Raw genomic sequence first — 21,615 nt, 5'->3', positions numbered from 1 at the left:
TTAAGAACCAGATGTATATTTTTAAAGTTAATGGACCACCTGGTGTTTTTCACCTTGGTGAGTTGGATGCCAGCTACTGATTGTCCTGTCATGGGTTCGAGTGTTTTATGGCACCCTCTGGATGTCAAGGAACAGGAACAGGAAGTACCACTATAGTTTACTGGAGCACTGGAGTGAGACACTTGTATGAAAAAATAGGTGGATATTGGAATTGAATTTTTAGGAAGAGAAACCCAGGCCTTAACTCCTACACGGATTACCTAATGATTTTCTATCTGAATAAGACAGGGTCATGGTGTGTTGATTCAATGCCTGAGGAGACTTAGAAACTTGCCATAAAAATGGCAAGTTAAGCAGTTTAAACTGATTGGTTAGAAATGACATATGTTAAGGACAGGAGCCAAGCAAAAATGTACAGATCAATACTAGTAAGGATGTAAACTGCTGTAAGTTCCGACTTTTAGGGGCACTTCGCCCCCTCTTAATGTCTATGATGAGAGCTTTGTACTTTTCTTTATAAATCCTATTTGCTTGCTACTGTGAATATTTGTGTGTTCATGAAGTTCATTCTTCAGCTGCATGAACAAGAAGCCAGATTCGCATTTCAAAAGAACATTTGAAATGTAAGCCGTTACCTCCTTTAAGGTGAAAACATCAGATGAATTACATCGTAAGATAAGGAAATTTATAACTTCTAAAAGAGCTTTGTCTTGTCATAACAAAGAGACATACTGTTCTTCTCATGTTGGGATTTAGCAAGAAGGATGGGAAAAAAGTTTTCTTTCCTTCAGTGAAAATCTAGGCTGAGAGAAGCAAACTTGTCAAACTGAATAGGAATGTTTTCATAGTGTTTCCACTAATCACACAGCTGGGATTGGTCCCAGGTCTGTATGTTACCAAGTCCAAACTCATTCTGCTCGCCACACAATAGGTAAATACATCTGAGAGACGAGGGTTTAAGACAAGGCAGGGACTTTATTTGGGGAGCTAGCTGATTGAGAAGACAGCAGGTTGGCACCTCAAAATCACCATCCAGTCAGGGTCTGGATGCCAGGTTCTTTTGTAGAGTTAGAGAGAAAGAAGCAATGAGGAACTAAAGTCAAAAGGCACAATAGAGAGAGAGAGAGAGAGACAGTGGGGAAGTAAAGTGAAAGGGTCTTCAGTCTTACAAAATATCTCCCAGGGAATGACCAGCCTTGGAAGGGGTGTGCTAATCTCTTCTATTCACAGATGGGCCAGGTCAGATTATCTCCCTATGAGCTGAAAAAGGCACTTTAGTTTACAGTCAGACAGAGGGGAAGAGGCAATCTATTAAGTATGATTATAATAACAAAAGCAATGAAAAGCAAGTCAAAAAAACAGTTTCCAACATGGAGTCAGAATTGGTTTCCTCTCTGCAACAGGCATAATTCCAAGTATCACATACTAAAAATAACTTGTGCTTACTTCTTCGCACATATGTTTCTGTGTGTGTGTGTGTGTGTGCGCGCGCACGCATGCGCTGTCACTTCAGTAGTGTCCAACTCTTGTGATCCCATGGACTGTAGCCCACCAGGCTCCTCTGACCGTCAGATTCTCCAGGCAAGAATACTGGAGTTGGTTGCCATGCCCTCTTCCAGGGTATCTTCCAACCCATGTCTTATGCCTCCTGCATTGGCAGGTGGGTTCTTTACCACAAGTGCTGAGGTAAAAATTGGTAGGCAGTCAGTGTAGGACTCTTAGACTTCTATATTGTTTTCAATAAACATTTTCCATTAACCTAAAACTATATCCTTTGTCCCAAATTCCTGGAATGTGTCCTTGGTCTGATAAATTATCAGCACTCAGATCCCAGAAAGGGCAATAATTAACTTCTGTTCTATATGCCTGATGGAAAAGCAACTGGTGAGCATTAATCTTTAGCCCATACGTCTGGTACATTGTAAAATGGCCAAGGGACATGAAAAAGGGTGGCAACTTAATCGGAGGATCAAGAGAAGCCATAAAGATATTAAGTTAAACACTGTGACCTTTAAACTGATTGGTTAGAAATAACATATTTTAAGGATGGGAGCCAACCAAAAATGTACAGATCAATACTAGTAAGTATACGTGCTGTGCTGTGCGTAGTTGCTCAGTCATGTCCGACTCTTTGTTACCCCATGGACTGTAGCCCACCCGGCTCATCTGTCTATAGGGATTCTCCCAGACTGCTGTAAGTCCCACCTTTTGGGGGAACACTTTACCCCCTCTCAGTGTCTATGCTGAGAGGCTTTGTACTTTTCTTTTCTCTAAAATAAATCCTATTCACTTTCTACTGTGAGTATTTGCGTGTTCATGAGGTTCATTCTTCAGCTTCACAAACAAGAACTCAGATTCCCTCTTCAGGACCACCTGGGAAGCCAGGCGTTTCTGTAATAATAATACTACTACAATAAAGCTGTTATGTTTCTGTAGTAAACTTCAAATAAAAGGCATAAATTTAGATCTAAATTTAGTAAAGTGCTTCTATACAACTTCTCTATTTTGAAAACTGAAATCTTATGGGGATTGTATTTTCATAATGGAAAATATCCTGGGCTTAGCTTGAAGTCCAAAACTAAAAATACAAAAATGTGTATGACTTGAACAGTACCGAGATGATTAGGGCTTTCTTACCTCCCTTGTTCTTCCAGTCTTTGTAATTCTATTTAAAATAATGTAGGAACCCCCTTTTAGGCACTTTGTATATACCAGGTTTTCCTTTCAACTAGATCATTAGTCCCTTTATACATGACTGGCACATACGCATTCCTCCTGAGGTATTTATGTCATTTTCATCTCTTTATTTGATCATGGAGATGATGATATTTTGCAGTGAATCCTTTCTTGATTATCAGAGTTCACTCAACAGAAATCTGGGAACCTAGTGGGAATCTGTGATCTGGTCAGTTGATGTCATTGGGGGATTTGCTTGAAGATATTAATCATTAATTTGTTTAGAGTATCTCCATGAGAATTAGAGAAATAATACAACCCCATAGTTAATATCAAAAGCATGATTTCTAAAATATTTTAGCTGTTTTAAATAGAGAAACACAGTCTTAAGCTTGAGATGGTTGCTGCTGCTGCTGCTGCCAAGTTGCTTCAGTCGTGTCGGACTCTGCGTGACCCTATGGACGGCAGCCCACTAGGCTCCTCTGTCCACAGGATTCTCTAGGCAAGAATACTGGAGTGGGTTGCCATGAGATGGTTAAGTTTCCTCCAAAATAAGGTAGTAAGTAATGTCAATCTAAAAAAATTATTGTGGCAGAAATAGATAATTGTTCATCAAAATTTGTAGATACAAATTGGAGTGCATTTTCCATCCTATCTTGCTGTTAGGTGTAACTGTGTAATTGAATTCATAGGCATGAATGTAAATGAAAGTCATGTATGCAGTTACAATGGCTAGCCTATAAAATCCTACTGGGCAAAGCGACCATCAAACTGGGTCCCTGAATAACAGCGAGAAGCAGATTTACTATGACCTAGAACCTCTTCATACTGATATATGCAATACACATGTATGCTGATCAAACTTGGGCTGATAATGGCTCAACACACCAGTATTCCTGTCAATTGTTTTATGGCTGGGACGACACACTTTGTGCCATTCTATGTCAAAAATGCATATTGTGGGAGGGGGGCCTGGTGAAACTCCCTCAGCCTTGAGGTGTCTCTCTTATCTGATTAATAATTTTCTAACAGACATAAAACACCCTGCTAAAAACTAGCAAGGGGGCACTCTTTCTGTTCCCTTCTGATGTGTATGTCAGAAGCTTTCCCTACCTCTATTATACTTTAATAAAACCTTGCTACACAAAAGGCTCCAAGTAGTCAAGCGTCGTCTGTGACCCTGGATGGAAATCCTCTCCTCCGGAGGTCACGAATCCTGGCATAACACACAGCTTGCAGCAGCAACCTTTCATCTTGGGGGCTCGTCTGGGATCCTCAAGACAAGGTCAGGACGCTTGATGTTCTAGTTCTTTGCTCTCCTAGTAAACACGTTTCCTGTTGGACTTTACTAACTCTACAGTGTGCCCGTCTGTGTAAAAGCAGCATGAATGAGACTTGGAATTGGCCAGGAAGTGAGCACTGAGCCCTGCTTTGCGGTTTTGTGGTGCCTCATGATGACTGAAAGCAGCCCCAAGGGGAGCCTTGTCGGGGGTTTATACCGACCTGCCAATGCCAAGAGGCACCCATCGTCTCTGCAAGAGGAGTGGCCAGAAATGGGCAAAGTGTGTGGACCGAACTTTCCTTTCTCAGTCACCTTTTCCTGGTCTCTTTGACCACTTCCTTACTGCCTGAGGAATTAGAACTACTAACCAAACCTGTCAGATCACAGACTTTCAAGGGACTTGCGACCCATGCTGTTGTTGTTTCATCACACATTACAGACAAGAGCATATTCGGTAGCTAGGCAGAGCTCTGGCTCCAAGAACATCTCTCAGGCTAGAAGTTGCTCTCCTGGCTGCCTGCCTCAGGGGCTAGCAACCTGAGTGTGAGTCTTTACCATGGCTGTGCCTCCGATCTATGTGGATAGGAGCACTGCTGGAGACCGTGAGGTGTTTGAGGACACAGGTTGGGAGTCCCAGGATCTGGTCAGATTGGAAGTGCAACGGCCCAGATTGAGACCACAACACAGCTAAAGGAAGGTGGGATGAGTCATTTTGTCAGATGTACTCTTGAAGGACACAGGCAAGCATGTGCTAAGACTTTAAACTATGCCAAATTGGCAAACATAGAACAGGAAGAGAAGGAAGAACCTGGTAAATTCCTAGATAGACTTTGAGAAGCCCTTCACAGATTCACTGAGCTTGATCCCCAAATTGAAGAAGGAAAAATGACCTTAAAGGATAAGATTTCTCACTCAGTCAGCTCCAGATATCCACTGTAAGCTACTAAAACAGGCGTATGGACCAAATCAGTCTTCAGATAATCTGTTGCGACTAGCTCAGACAGTTTATTATGGCAGGGAATATGAGGAGAGGAAGGAAAGGCAGAGGAAGACCAAGGGACAGACTGAAGCCCTAATAATGGTGATCAGAACTGTTCTGAGACAGCCTGAGAAAAGTGCCCAGAGGGACCCAGGTGGAAAGGGATGGATTTGCTATTACTATCGAAAGGAGAGGCACCTCAAATGGAATTACCCGCAGGCTTCTAAGCCACCTCCGGGTCCATGTCCAGTCTGCAAAGGACCGCACTGAGGGAGAGACTGCCCCCAGAGGTGTAGGCCCCAGGGACTGGACTCTCAGGACAATCAGGACTGAAGGCCCCTGGGGGTCCCCACACAAGCTTCTGCTCCTAATTATACCTGAGGAACTCCAGGTATTAATAACCGTGGGAGGACATTCAGTCGATTTCCTTTTGGACACAGGGACTACTTATTCTGTGATTACGGAAGCCCCTGGTCCACTTTCTCCCCAGTCCACTACTGTAATGGGATGAGCCAAATGTTAGCATTTCAGTTGTCCTCTAAGCTGCAACTGGACTCTGTGTTGTTTTCAGACGAGTTTTTGATCATGACAGAGTCTCTCTCACCCCTTTTAGGGAGGGATATACTGAGCAAGTCCATGCCTCTGTTTTCATGAATATGGAGGTTCCTCTTTCTCTCCCATGAACTGAACAAAATGCAAATCCTAGAGTGTGGGTTGGTGGAAAAACTGTGGGTTGAGCACAAATGCTATTCCTGTTGTTGTCAATCTCAAAGAACCACATATATTTTCACATCAAAAGCAGTATCTTCTAAAACCCAGGTTAAGGAAGGATTAAAATCTATCATTGATACTTCAAAGGAACAGGGGCTATTAATTCTCCGTGAGGAGGCCTTACAAATAGCTGTGAAAAGAAGAGAAGTGAAAAGCAAAGGAGAAAAGGAAAGATATTCCCATTTGAATGCAGAGTTCCAAAGAAAGGCAAGGAGAGATAAGAAAGCCTTCCTCAGTGATCGGTGCAAAGAAATAGAGGAAAAAAATCCAATGGGAAAGAATAGAGATTTCGTCAAGAAATTAGAGATACCAAGGGAAAATTTCATGCAAAGATGGAGTCAATAAAGGACAGAAATGGTATGGACCTAACAGAAGCAGAAGATATTAAGAAGAGGTGGCAAGAATACACAGAAGAGCTATATAAAAAAGATCTTCACGACCCAGATAATCACGATGATGTGATCACTCACCTAGAGCCAGACAACCTGAAATGCGAAGTCAAGTGGGCCTCAGGAAGCATCACTAAGAACAAAGCTAGTGGAGGTGATGGAATTCCAGTTGAGTTATTTCAAATCCTGAAAGATGATGCTGTGAAAGTGCTGCACTCAGTTCAGTTCAGTTCAGTCCCTCAGTCGTGTCCGACTGTTTGTGACCCCATGAATGCCAACTTTTTCACTCAATATGGCAGCAAATTTGCAAAACTCAGCAGTGGCCACAGGACTGGAAAAGGTCAGTTTTCGTTCCAATCCCAAAGAAAGGCAATGCCAAAGAATGCTCAAACTACTGCACAATTGCACTCATCTCACATGCTAGTAAAGTAATGCTCAAAATTCTCCAAGCCAGGCTCCAGCAATACGTGAACCGTGAACTTCCAGATGTTCAAGCTGGTCTTTGAAAAGCAGAGGAACCAGAGACCAAATTGCCAACATCTGCTGGATCATCAAAAAAGCAAGAGAGTTCCAGAAAAACATCTATTTCTGCCTTATTGACTATGCCAAAGCCTTTGACTGTGTGGATCACCACAAACTGTGGAAAATTCCGAAAGAGATGGGAATACTAACCACCTGATCTGTCTCTTGAGAAATCTGTATGCAGGTCAGGAAGCAACAGTTAGAATTGGACATGGAACAACAGACTGATTCCAAATAGGAAAAGGAGTCCATCAAGGCTGTATATTGTCACCCTGCTTATTTAACTTATATGCAGAGTACATCATGAGAAACGCTGGGCTGGATGAAACACAAGCTAGAATCAAGATTGCTGGGAGAAATATCAATAACCTCAGATATACAGATGACACCACCCTTATGGCAGAAAGTGAAGAAGAACTAATGAGCCTCTTGATGAAAGTGGAAGAGGAGAGTGAAAAAGTTGGCTTGAAGCTCTACATTCAGAAAACTAAGATCATGGCATCCAGTCCCATCACTTCATGGCAAATAGATGGGGGATACAGTGGAAACCATGGCTCTTTATTTTTTTTTGGCTCCAAAATCACTGCAGGTGGTGACTGCAGCCATGAAATTAAAAGACACTTACTCCTTGGAAGGAAAGTTATGACCAACCTAGAGAGCATATTAAAAAGCAGAGACATTACTTTGCCAACAAAGGTCTGTCTAGTCAAGGCTACGGTTGTTCCAGTAGTCCTGTATGGATGTGAGAGTTGGACTATAAAGAAAGCTAAATGCTGAAGAATTGATGCTTTTGAACTGTGGTGTTGGAGAAGGCTCTTGAGAGTCCCTTGGACTGCAAGGAGATCCAACCAGTCCATCCTAAAGGAAATCAGTCCTGAATTTTCATTGGAAGGACTGATGCTGAAGCTGAAACTCCAATACTTTGGCCACCTTATGCGAAGAGCTGACTCATTTGAAAAGACCCTGTTGCTGGGAAAGATTGAAGGCAGAAGGAGAAGGGGACGACAGAGGATGAGACGGTTGGATGGCATCACCAACTCAATGGACATGAGTTTGGGTAAACTCTGGGAGTTGGTGATGGACAGGGAGGCCTGGCGTGCTGTGGTCCATGGGATCACAAAGAGTTGGACATGACTGGGTGACTGAACTGAACTGAACTCAACAGCACACGCAACACTCCTATTTTTGGAGTGAAAATCAAATGATAAATGGAGACCAGTTAAAGATTTACAAATAATAAATGAGGCTGTGGTTCCTTTACACCCCCTCATGCCTAATCCTTATACTCTACAGTCTGAAATTCCTGAATAAGCCAAATATTTTTCAATAATTGACTTAAAAGATGCCTTCTATGCTATACCATTGATGAAGGAAAGCCAATTTTTTTCTGCCTTTGAAGACCCTACCCAGACAGCTTCTCAGTTAACCTGGATAGTTTTGTCTACGCATTTGTGAGAGCACTCACTTATTTGGACAGAGTTTGTCATGAGATCTACAAAACTTCAGTAGCCCTGAGACAGTGGTGTTACAATACATAGATGATATCCTGCTCTGTGCTGAGACAGAAGAAGCTTGCTCAGAAGCCTCAGAAGACTTCCTAAACTTTTTGGCTGACTGCAATTATAAGGCATCAAGGGAAAAGGCTCAGCTTTGTCAACAATCTGTTCAATCAGTTCAGTTCAGTCACTCAGTGGTGCCCGACTCTTTGCAACCCCATGAATTGCAGCACACAAGGCCTCCCTGTCCATCACCAACTCCCGGAGTTTACCCAAACCCATGTCCATTGAGTCGGCAATGCCATACAACCATCTCATCCTCTGTCATCCCCTTCTCCTCTTGCCTCCAATCCTACCCAGCATTAGGGTCTTTTCCAATGAGTCAACTCTTCGCATCAGGTGGCCAAAGTATTGGAGTTTCAGCTTCAACATCAGTCCTTCCAATGAACACCCAGGACTGATCTCCTTTAGGATGGGTTGATTGGATCTCCTTGCAGTCCAAGGGACTCTCAAGAGTCTTCTCCAACACCACAGTTCAAAAGCATCAATTCTGTGGCGCTCTTTCTTCATCATCCAACTCTCACATCCATACATGACTACTGGAAAAACCATAGCCTTGACTAGACAGACTTTTGTTGGCAAAGTAATGTCTCTGCTTTTAAATATGCTATCTAGGTTGGCCATTACCTTCCTTCCAAGGAGCAAGCATCTTTTAATTTCATGGCTGCAATCACCATCAGCAGTGCTTTTGGAGCCCCCAAAAATAAAGTCTGACACTGTTTCCACTGTCTCCCCATCTATTTCCCATGGAGTGATGGGATCAGATGCCATGATCTTAGTTTTCTGAATGTTGAGCTTTAAGCCAACTTTTTCACCCTCCTCTTTCACTTTCATCAAGAGGCTCTTTAGTTCTTCTTCACTTTCTGCCATAAGGGTGGTGTCATCTGCATATCTGAGGTTATTGATATTTCTCCCAGCAATCTTGATTCCAGCTTGTGTTTCTTCCAGCCCAGCGTTTCTCATGATGTACTCTGCATATAAGTTAAATAAGCAGGGTGACAATATACAGCCTTGACGGACTCCTTTTCCTATTTGGAACCAGTCTGTTGTTCCATGTCCAGTTCGAACTGTTGCTTCCTGACCTGAATACAGGTTTCTCAAGAGACAGGTCAGATGGTCTGGTATTCCCATCTCTTTCAGAATTTTCCACAGTTTATTGTGATCCACACAGTCAAAGGCTTTGGCATAGTCAATAAAGCAGAAATAGATGTTTTTCTGGAACTCTCTTGCTTTTTCGATGATCCAGCGGATATTGGCAATTTGATCTCTGATTCCTCCGCCTTTTCTAAAACCAGCTTGAACATCTGGAAGTTCACGGTTCATGTACTTCTGAAGCCTGGCTTGGAGAATTTTGAGCATTACTTTACTAGCATGTGAGATGAGTGCAATTGTGCGGTAGTTTGAGTATTCTTTGGCATTGCCTTTCTTTGGGATTGGAACGAAAACTGGCCTTTTCCAGTCCTGAGGCCACTGCTGAGTTTTCCAAATTTGCTGGCATATCAAGTTCAGCACTTTCACAGCATCATCTTTCAGAATTTGAAATAGCTCAACTGGAATTCCATCACCTCCACTAGCTTTGTTCGTAGTGATGCTTTCTAAGGCCCACTTGACTTCACAATCCAGAATGTCTGGCTCTAGGTGAGGGATCACACCATCGTGGTTATCTGGGTCATGAAGATCTTTTTTGTGCAGTTCTTTTCTGTGTATTCTTGCCACCTCTTCTTAATATCTTCTGCTTCTGTTAGGTCCATACCATTTCTGTCCTATCTGGGCTTAAAAAGCTGAGCACTGAAAAATTGATTCTTTTGAACTGTGATGTTGGAGAGGACTCTTGAATGTCCCTTGGACTGCAAGAAGATCCAACCAGTCAATCCTAAAGGAAATCAGTCCTGAAAATTGATTGGAAGGACTGATGCTGAAACTGAAACTCCAGTACTTTGGCCACCTGATGCAAAGAACTGACTCATTGGAAAGGCCTCGGATGCTGGGAAAGATTGAAGACAGGAGGAGAAGGACAACAAAGGATGAGATGGTTGAATGGTATCACTGACTCGATGGACATGAGTTTGAGTAAGCTCCGGGAGCTGGTGATGGACAGGGAGGCCTGGCGTGCTGCAGTCCATGGGATCACAGAGAGTCAGACACTACTGAGTGACTGAAATGAACTGAACTGAATTATATCCGAAGGGGTGAGGGCCATAGGCCTGAAGAAAATTAAGCCTAAACTAAAACATCCCCTACCTACGACTTTAAGACAATTGAGTGGATTTTGGGACATCACAAGCTACTGCTGCATTTGGATTCCAGGTTATGGGGAATTTGCCCAGCTTTTATATAAACTTATAACTGGAACTCAACAAGCCCAAACCGACAAACTGGTTTGGTCTCCAGATACTCAAAAGGCTTTTAAGGTTCTTCAAACTGTTCTGTAAGCTCCTGCTTTGAGCTTGCCCACAGGGTCAAGAGTTTGTTTGTCACAAAAGAAAATTATGGTCTGGGGAGTTATGGCACAACCCCGAGGGAATTACCAACAACCTAGAGGATACCTGAGTAGAGAATTAGACGTAGTGGCATATGGCTGGCCACACTAAGAGTATTTTTTGCTATTGCTTTACTAGTACTGTAAGCTCTTGAGTTTATTAATGGACCTGATAGTCTATAAGGGCCTGCTTCTGTTGACTCCAAAATTCCTGAGTCTGCCATTTGAGTTTGAGCCTAAGGCCTTCCTGTCCTGGGCTCATTCCTCCACTGCATTCCATAATCAGTCTAATTGCTGGGTCTGTGGAGCACACTCTTCCTCATCAGTTGAAGGCTTCCTATTGTGGCCATTTCCACTTCAGGACTAGGGCTTTCTCCATGTCTGCAACTACCTTCACCAACAATTCTATGTGATGCTTCTTAATCTAATGACATCTAACAATCCTAAAATGGACTGGTGTTGCAGTTTGTGCCTTAATTATGGACATAATGTGACTTTTAACTTTGATTATACTTTGTCTTGTTTTAATAACTATTTTGCCACACATAAGAAGACAGATGGATCTAGAGCTGATGGTTTTTTTACCTGATGTTTATCAAATATGGGATGAGGTCATATGGCTAACTCCTGAAAAGGGACGCCTAATGTCTACCCCACATGCTGGGAACAAATAGAGCCATCCTCAGAAGCTAGCTGACAACTTAATTATAATGACCAGAAACAATTGGGGTTTTTGCCTCAAGAAATATGCAATGTAATCATTTCTGTGTTTTCTAACCCCAGCTCCGGTCCTCTTTTTGCCTGGCCAGGCACTGACTGGGACTGGATCCCTGTCACATTGGTTTGCTCCAAAAGGGACCTACTGGATATGTGGGGCTCTTCCCTAAGGGTGTGGCTTCCCCTGGCTGGATAGGGAGATGCACCCTAGGTCTAGCTTTTACTCATGGCTTCACATTTTCAGAGCCTCCAGCGAAGCCTGCTAATTTGCCACAGCTTAGAACTCGTTGGATAAGGTCTGTATTTCACTGGTATGGTTATTTGGCTGCAATATTTGTTCCCTTCCTGGGAACTACAGACATTATGCTACAAGTTGATGCCCTGACTAACTACTCAACAAGCCTTACAAGATTCTCAAAAAGCTATTTTAGCCCTTAATGCTGAACAAATACAAATTAGAAAGGTGGTTTTACAAAACAGATTGGCCTTAGATATTCTAACAGCCACTCAAGGAGAAACTTGTGCCATTAGTCATACCCAGTGTTGTACATATATACCAGATAGCAGCACTAATGTTACTCACTTTACTAAACACATTAACACAATGATTCAGGCTATGAATAATCCTGAAGCCTCAGTTGCTTCACTTTGGGAGACGTTAACTAGTTCCACATGGTGGAAAACTATCAATTGCAATAATTCTGATTTTTCTGTTTTTGCTGTTTGCTCCCTGCATCTGTAACTGTGTAGCTGGATTTGTTTTTAGCTGCATGAAGGCTTTTAAGTTACAAATTGTTGTCCAAACTCCAACAAGTGCCACAGCTTCTTCCAACTACTACTTAAGACTTCTGGATCAGAGATCCTCAGTATGAGGGTTAGGAGAATATGTTGCCTCACCAATTTAGGAATGACACCCCTTATCAGCTCAGAGGCAGTTACAGAATGAGAAAGCTGCTCCTTTCCCTAGGCAACATAATTCTAAAAGAAAAGGGTGGAATGAGAGGGTAACAGGTAGGAAGGCCAGAGGTCCCCAAGAAGTAGGAGGAAGTAAACTGCAAGTGGAAGACTTTTTTTTCCTTCTCTGTTGAGGAAACCAGTTCTGCCTAAGATTAACAGTTTTTTTTTCCTTTTCTCAAACTTTGGGCTCTTAATGGCTCAACAAACCAGTATTCATGTCAATTGTTTTATGGCCTGGGAGGACACACCTTGTGCCATCTTATCTCAAAAATGCATATTGTGGGGGAGGGGCCTGGTTAAACTTCCTCAGCCTTGAGGTGCCTCTCTTATCTGATTAATAGCTTTCTAACAGACATAAAACACCTCTCTAAAAACTAGCAAGAGGGCTTTGCTCAGATTAGTGTCCATTGTGTCACTGACGCTATATAACCATCTCATCCCCCACTACCCCCTTCTCATTTTGCCTTCAATATTTCCCAGCATCAGGGTTTTTTCCAGTGAGTCAGCTCTTCACATTAAGTGGCCAAAGTATTGGAGCTTCAGCTTCAGCATCTGTCCTTCCAATGAATATTCAGGGTTAATTTCCTTTAGGATTAACTAGTTCTATCTCTTTGCAGTCCTAGGGACTCTCAAGAGTCTTCTGCAGCACCACAATTCAAAAGTGCCAATTCTTTGGCATTCAGCCTTCTTTATGGACCAACTCTCACATCCGTACATGATTACTGGAAAAACCATAGGTTTGACTATAGGAACCTTTGTCAGCAAAGTGATGTCTCTGCTTTTCTATATACTAAAGAACCCCAAATCCTGCCTCAGTGATTCACTGAGCTTCTTCCCTTCCATCATTTTTTCCTTTAAAGACTGTCATGGTTGAGCAGAATCCTTGGAGTTGATTTCTGGAGATGAGTTCACCCTCTCCCCAGGGTGCAGACTTTTCTGATTAAAGCATCTTTCCTTTCTACTGACACTTGCTCCTTGAATTATTGGATTTTGAGTGGCAAGCAGCCACACAAGAATTTGGTAACATGGAGAGCCAGAATACTGTGTATTGGCTTCTTCTTGCATTTCATAAAGTACCAAGAGAAGGAGTTAAGTTTAGGACAGAACTGTGTGGTTTGTACAAAAAATTTGGGGAGGCTAATGAATTCTGCACTCAAAAACAAAAACAAAAACAAAGAAAAGAGAAAAGAAAAATAGAAAAAAGGAAAAAGGAGATAGATTGGAAAAGAGTAAGAAAAAGACAAGACTGAAACAAGCATTGGGGACCCATAAAACTCCTCAGTTTACAGAGTCCTGTGGCAAAGATCAAATTAAGAGAACTGCCTTCCTGCTCAAGCCTTCCCTCCCAAGCCTTCTCTCCAGTACTGTGGACATTGAAGAACTGGAAGGTATTTAATAATTAAGGAGAGTTTTCATATTATAAAAATAATTAAAAATTGGCCTTGCCTGATGTTGTGTCAGTAGCATCATCTTTAGTCATAATGATAACACATTGTGAACACTCCATTCATTCATTTATTGGTTCTCCATTCTTTCATTCCCCACTCCAGTACTCTTGCCTGGGAAATCTCATGGATGGAGGAGCCTGGTAGGCTGCAGTCCATGGGGTCGCTAAGAGTCAGACACGTCTGAGCAACTTCACTTTCACTATTCCCTTTCATGCACCGGAGAAGGAAATGGCAACCCACTCCATTGTTCTTGCCTGGAGAATCCCAGGGATGGGGGAGCCTGGTGGGCTGCCATCTATGGGGCCGCAGAGAGTTGGACACGACTGAAGCGACTTAGCAGCAGCATTCTTTCATTTACTATTCATTCATATTCTAAGTCACTGTCAGTCATGGTATGAAAAAATACACTAAGAAGGATCTATAGACTTGTCTGTTTTGGTATTGTTTATTGATTTAAATATTTTATAAGCAACAGTTTTGACTTATAAGGTAAATAAATGTTTGGTTTAAACAGAGAGTTTTGTAATGGATTATGTAAATATAACACACAACTGTTATTTCTACTTTGTTTTATAAGAATCCCAAGTTTTTAATCACTGATTTTTCATATACAAATTTATCTTATTTTTCAGTCTGTAAATACAAAGACATTTTACATAATGAAACATACTATTTACATCATGCACAATTTAGAATAACTATAAATAAGCACAATCAAATGAATAAAAAGTGGTGTTACATCAAAAGCAAAGATGTTTATAATCCTATAAGTGCTTACATACTTTTACACACACTAGTATTCTTAAACTTCTAGTGAAATGAGACATATTTTATCTTTTCAATCAGAAAGCTTCTCTAAACTTGTACTATTGAGTAAGAAAAATACCTTAAAATATAATATGAAACACCAAACAAACTTTTAAAATTAATGCTACATGTTTAAGGGATGCAATCACCTTTAAAAATCAAAAATAGCTTGACATTTCAAAACATATGTAATTTAACCATGCCCTATGAATATATTAGTATGTATCTTAGTATTATTTTATGACATTGTAATTCAAGTTTGTGATAACTAGATTTTTAAAAGTAATGATTTACAAATTATAATTTGATAATAAAATAGCAAATGGAAAATACTATTTACATTACAGATCAAACCAAAAATTTAGACACATGAAATTATAGCAAATAAATTGGACAAAACATTAAAATAATTCTGTTATCTGGTTAAGCAAAACGTACCCCAATGCAGAGGAGCTGAATGAAGGCCTAGCACAGTATACTCATGTGATTTTATTAAGTGGGTTGGGGAAACCTGTTTATATTTATATAGCATTTGAATGTTTGATAGAAATGCATTGGCTACTTACACATTAAAATGAGCAGGCAGATTTTTGTTTGTTTTTGTTTTTATCTAAATACTGGAAGGGAAATGAAAACCTTTGGCTTGGTAAAATGGCTATTCACAGTTGAAGTGTCAGAATTCAGGTAGATTGATTTTGAAATGAAGAATGATATGTATTATTTCTGAAATACACTTAATTGTCTATGGCCATACCACCCTGAACATGCCTGATCTCTTCTGAAATGCACTTAATTGATAAATTGTAAAAGCATAATGAGACAGCTTTGTCACTTGATACCAAAATTATAATGTGATTAAAGGCAGTTATAAATTTACAGTTTGTCCAAGGAAAACTTTTCAGGAATTTTTTTTTTTTTTAAAGAAAAAAAGCTTCTCATTCAACTCTAAGAAAACCAGAAAGTTGTTTTGCCCATGAACTGTTTTTCTATTTAAACTTAACCTGACTTTCCTGGTAGTAATAAGCTGCCATTATTATGTGAATCAATTTCCACATAGTTGGAATAATTTTTGCTTATCTCTAAATAATAAAAGGAGACAATGACTAGTAGTTGTCATTTTTGCCAGTCTGGGACTTCAATATAAACTTAGTAAGAGGCAACAAAATAGAGGGAGAAAATGGGACTGTAGCTCACAGCTGTTCAAATGTCATCTTGTATTTCATCTGTTCTCCTCAACCATATTTCTTCTATTTTTACATTCATTACTGAAAACATTTCCCTCAACAAATAAAAATGACAAAGATACTGAAGGTCATATTTCTTCAAAAAAAAAGGTATTAAGGTCTATCATTTCAAGACAAAGGTTTTCTTAACACTGAAAAACATAGGAAGAAAGAAATTCGCATTTTCATAGATGTCAATTTGTATGGAAGCTGCCTATTTTTTCACAATTTCAAAATAAATATCAATGTGGAATAAATAAAAATTGATTGACATAGAAATTCTTCCCTTTGAAGTTTTAAATTTTCTGAATTTTTCATATCCTTTCCTTTGACAGACTACCTGATTTGTTACAGTAGAAGATCCCTGAGGTGTTCAATGAAGTTCAAATGAGAAATAAGTACCAAAATTCAAAGGTATTTGACTTATTGAAGCAAATCTTTCCAGAGAGAAAACATAGCTATATTATTTCTACATAATTTGCTGTTAATGAACACAAACAAATGTATGTCACATAGAAAACTTATTAAAGAGCTTGAATGTAATATTAATACACAACAAACAATTAATAAAATTTTCAGTTTTAAAGATTAAAGATTTAAAGATTTAAATCTTGTTTAAGATTTGTTCAAATTATTGTGGTATTAGGGATATCTAAAATAGAAGAACATAGTCTTCTGTCTTTCTCATTATTCCTTTAAATGAGATGTTTCATTTCTTTTCATGAATCATATTATCTGCTAGAAATTATTGAATTTCTCCTGGAAAAAAATGGTTTTGGATTGGGATTTGTAAATGATTGATCCCTCAATATAGCTACCATAAAATGATCCAACCTGTGTTTTTGTACTTAAGATTATGGTAATTTGTTAATTCTAGTGAATAACTCAAAACTATGGTTATAAACAACTATCTGAATATATGCCAAAATTTAAAGGCATAGAGCTAATAAATTTGGAATACATATTATATTACTTTTTCAATACAGCAGACATGAAATTGATAGCAAACATTTTCAAACCCTCAAAAAAGAACCCAAACACCATATTATGTCAAACTGAGTTACAGAAGGGTATACAGGAAGCAACACAGCATATCAGTCTTCTCTAGACAGACAAAGAGCCAATAAAATCGAGTAGTACCTGGGAAGTAGTTTTTGAAAAAAATTTCCCTATAGATAGAAGAAGCTTCTTTTCTATTTTTATCTTTAGCAGTGTGGTACCCAAGGGAAGATTTCCCATTCGAAAACAAGAGGATTTTTTCAAATTAAGATGTTTGTAGGAGGAGATTGTCCAAAAAGAGTGACCCTGATATTTCTTGAAATCATGTTTAAATTCAGTAAAAGAAGAGCATTTTAAAAAGAAAACAAAAACTCGTGTTTCTCTTAACTGATGAAATGTCTATAGAAGCCAAAGTCTCAATTGTCTCAATCATTTCTATACCCAAGTGATCTATATCTGAATAGTCACCTTCTTTTCCTTACCTCATGAGTTCACAAAGTGTCCAATCATGTGAAAGTGAAAAAGCAATCTCAACCATAATAATAAAACACTATTTTTCACATACTTTATAAGAAAAAGAAAAAAAAGAAAGAAGGAAGGGGTGAGAGGGAGAGGGAGGGGTTAAAGGGAGGAAAGGAAGGAGGGAGAGATGGAAAAGAGAAGCTGAGGATGCTGACAAACTTAAGAACCTAAATATTTTACTGCACATAATACCTATAGATATAGCCCATTCATTTTACATCCATCAATAATCTTATTCAGAAGTAACATCAAACTCTATTGTTTATTCCAGTTAGAGCCACACTTGATATTTGGACTCTTGCATGGTTTCTTATTAGCATAAAGACTATGCTAATATTAAATTAGATCATAATGCAAGTATTGATTAAAGACATAGTACCAAATATTCCCAAATTCTGCACTGATGGGCACATATAAAACAATATTTTTGTTCCTTTAAATCTTTCTATTCTGATTAGTATATTTCCTGTTTGTTGATCAAAATTTTGACATGCTGAATTTCATGATATTTGGTTATGTATTAATAGTGTGCTAAAAATAAACTACAATCAGTGAGTCTTACCATCTGTTCTCAACTTTCTTCTAAGTTAAGAGGGTTGAGCTATTTAGACAATTTAACGTAGGCAAAGTGATGTTTGGCTCTTGTAATCTTCTGGGTAGGTGTCTCTCTTTTTTTTTTTTTTGATTGCCGTCCAGCTGAAGTAAAATGTGATACTTCCTATAGTCGGATATTCATTTGCATTTTAGTAGGAGAATTTTTCTTTAGACAGGAAAAAAAGTATTTTAAGGATTAAAAGAAAAAGCAATGAGTACCAACTATTTCAGGTCACTGAACTGCATAACTGAAAGGGATGGAGTTTATAATTGTCTGGTAACATACTTGAAACAAACTAAGAGCATAAGAATAATAATTTTGGCTACCATTCACTAGTAATTATCTTTGTACAACAAGAGCAAAAATAATTTTTTAAAAATTCTTTGAATTATTGTAGATAATTATAGTCATCCAGTTTATGTATACTTGCTTTGCTAGAATGAGATCTAACATAAGAATAAATTTCTTGTTCTTGATAATACTTTCTAGTCAAATAATACAAAAACAATTTATCTGAGACTTCAAGCCAAGGTTAGGCTCTGATTTTAACCTGGTAATTTATATCAATAAACTTTGGAGGGGGGGTTCATGTTGATAAACAGTGGTTCATCTGGCCACTCCAACATGGAGTTTTCTTTAACTATGGAGATTTGAACTAAAAAAAAGCTTAAAAAGTTGGGTGGGGGGGTCAGATTTTAAATTATTTTACAGAAATAATTGGTGCAGATCATCCTAGTCTCAGGTATTATATATCATCCCATACTCTCTTGCCAGCCTTCATCGATAGTGATATTGACCATAAAGGAAAGCTTCTTGGGAGTCAATAAAAATAGAATTTTTCTAGGAATTGAGATTTCATTAAGTATAGAAATGCATACCTTCTTGTTAGTCAGAAAACATATAGAATAACATATTTATTGTTGAAAAATTTTGAACATAAATTAGTTTTCATTTAGATTTTATTCTGAGTTGAGATACTTTGCTCTAGATCCATATATAGATGAATGGGACTACAGTATACTTGACTGTTACCCTTAACCCTCATATTATTAAAAACAGCTTATTATTTTAAGTAAAAGAATGTTGCCAAATTTACAAACCATAGCTAATTGCCAAAATTAATAACTTTGTCTCATTTATGACATCTTCTACATCTTTCTTTCTTTCAACAAATGGAAAACATAGAGAAAAAAATTGAAATGTAATTTATAATTCTTGGTTTTCTTTCTCTTTCTCAGTGCTGAAGCGCTTGATACCTTTAGAAAACTTTCAAAAATCTTTAGCGTTCTGAAATTTTGCTATAAGTAACTTGGCTTTCAAGACAGCAACTTTTTGTCCTAAATTATTTTTCTAACACAGGGAGCTCAACCTGGTGCTCTGTGACAACCTAGAGGGGTGGGATGGGGGCTTGGTGGGAGGGAGGGAGGTTCAAGAAAGAGAAAATATATGTAAACTTACGGCTGATTTGTGTTGTTGTTCAGCAGAAACCAACACAATATTGTAAAGCAATTCTTCTCCACTTAAAAATAAATTTAAAAAACAGTCTAATAGTTCTGATTAAAAATTGCTCAGGTTTGTTTTTTCCTTTTAAAATTTCAGTTCTAAACAAACTCTGCCTGAATTAACTAGCTGCATGTAAAGTGAAACATCTTTAAATGATGTTTAGAGACTAACTAACCCATTTAATTTTAAAAGACTGGGAGTACATCTTCATCTCTTCTTCAGAACATCATCAAATGCTGTGAGGTAATTGTCTCCCCAGCTCCAAGTCTCTGGAGCATCCCAAATTAAGATGGAAAGGCCTGGTGTCATAAAATCTTTTATCTCCTCTAAAGTTGAACAACTGTTTTGCTTGCCCCTAAAGCCCAATTTGAAAGCAATGTAAAGAAGAATATAGAATATAGTATAGATCCCCAAAGCCATTTTACAGATGTTACTACACAGGATAAATATTTCCTAATCTTTGTGATTAGATTTTCCAACTAGGGAATGATATAACTTCTATAATGTCAGAACAACAACAAAAAAATGAAGTACAAAATCAAATTGTATTCTTCTCTCTAAATGTTAGCTCAGCCAGGCTTGTTATAAAAAGTAAAAAAATGTTTTGTTTTAGTATTACTTGAACACAGATAGTCTTTTGTGCTTATTTTTACAGGCTTTCTGTGGTATACATCTGATATGATCTGATCTGATCTGCTATTTGTTCTTCTTTGCTCTGTAAGTCCAGACATTCTGACACTTCCATTGATCTTAATCATTGTAACCAAAACTAGCTCTATCTACCACCTTCAGAGTCTCTATATATAGCTTTGTGAGTTTCTAATTTCAGTTTCAGGGATGTGTGCCCCTGCTAAGAGGTTGTCACTACCTCCTAAGAAAACTGAAAATAGCTCATGAAGGATTTTTTCCAATTTTCTTTTTAAAATAAAAATGAGCAAATCATTTGGCTTTCACTAAACCACATGTGTCTATTATGAAAACTGCCTCCCTTTAGGAGTATGTATACCTTCACATAGAAAAAAGTTCAATCTCTAACCAGTCTCATCTAAAGCTTCTGCTCATCCCACCCCTCCATCTGTCCCTGGGTCCTGAGTCTGATGCCAGGCAGCAGCAAAATGGGAAGAACTGTCTTTAAAAAGTAAGGAGGTGTGAGGAAACAATTTTGCAGAATTCTGATTTTATCCCAATTAATACATTACTGTTCTACTTATTAATTACACTTAATAGCCCACAGTAAAAATTCATTTAGTAGAATCCCTTCTTTATCTCCAACTAGCCAAAAGGCCATAGAGGAAGATTAAATATAAACCAATTCCTTTATTTAAAAAAATATATATCAAAAGAATTAGAAACTAAGCTGCTACTTAAGCTCATCATTTAGTTTTTCTTGTCTCTTCTGCTTTCAAATAATAAGCAATAGTACTTAAGTCTAACATTAACAGTGGTCTGATCAGCAACTACATGAATTAACTGAGGAAATAAATTCACTGTAATTTTTAGTGGACTCAATTATTTTTATTATTTATTATCAAAAGCTTGCTTATTAAGGTGTAAGCTTCCAAGGATATACAAAAAGATGATCATCAAATGCTTTCTCAGTGGGGAAAAATAAACAACTTTCTCAGTAACTCAACACATGCTGTTTAATTTTTATAGGGGAATTTTATAAATTGTGTGTAGGAGGATGTTAATTTAAGCTTTGATGTTGGTAGTTGAAAGGTAAAATACTAGCAAGTTCACTCACAATTCCAACTGTGTTCAGATTCAAGATTATAAGGCAGTTTATCCATCTAGACAATAACAGAAGCTGTAATCTCATGGACAGAGGAGCCTGGCAGGCTACAGTCCATGGGGTCACAGAGTCGGACATGACTTAGCGACTAAACAACAATTTAGAGGCTTAGGAATGGATTCTGACCTTATGTGATTTTGCTAAATAATAATAAGATGATTAGAAGTACCTCAGTGTATCATAAATTTACCTGTTACTTTTAATTGTAATCCTGATACATGATTCTAAATGAGGGAGGAGCAATTTAACTACTAAAGGACTGATTATTATTAACCATGCTATATCTGATTAAAATTATATTTTAAGAAAATAGAAATATGAATTAATCATTTTGAAGCCTGTGAGCTTTAGTGTAATTGTCAAATGAAAAGTACAGGATATTTTAAACATAATTACAC

At 38.5% G+C, this 21,615-nt stretch overlaps 1 protein-coding gene across 2 annotated transcripts in view; it reads left to right on the top strand.

Annotated features, from left to right (window-relative positions):
• ALKBH8 (alkB homolog 8, tRNA methyltransferase) overlaps positions 1 to 16,399 on the top strand; it is a 153,705-nt gene extending 137,306 nt beyond the window's left edge. For both annotated transcript variants that reach the window (XM_081545863.1, XM_081545866.1), the window contains exon 14: positions 16,142 to 16,399. In XM_081545863.1, coding sequence (XP_081401989.1) covers positions 16,142 to 16,163 — 22 coding nt within the window. In that variant the 3' untranslated portion in view covers positions 16,164 to 16,399. The remainder of the gene's footprint in view (positions 1 to 16,141) is intronic.
• The last annotated feature ends 5,216 nt before the right edge of the window (positions 16,400 to 21,615 follow it).

The sequence above is a fragment of the Giraffa tippelskirchi genome, chromosome 11 (genome assembly GCF_054371585.1).
Source record: "Giraffa tippelskirchi isolate mGirTip1 chromosome 11, T2T-mGirTip1v1.2.pri, whole genome shotgun sequence".
In the NCBI taxonomy this organism is placed as follows: domain Eukaryota; kingdom Metazoa; phylum Chordata; class Mammalia; order Artiodactyla; family Giraffidae; genus Giraffa; species Giraffa tippelskirchi.
This window is presented reverse-complemented; position numbering and strand designations above follow the sequence as displayed.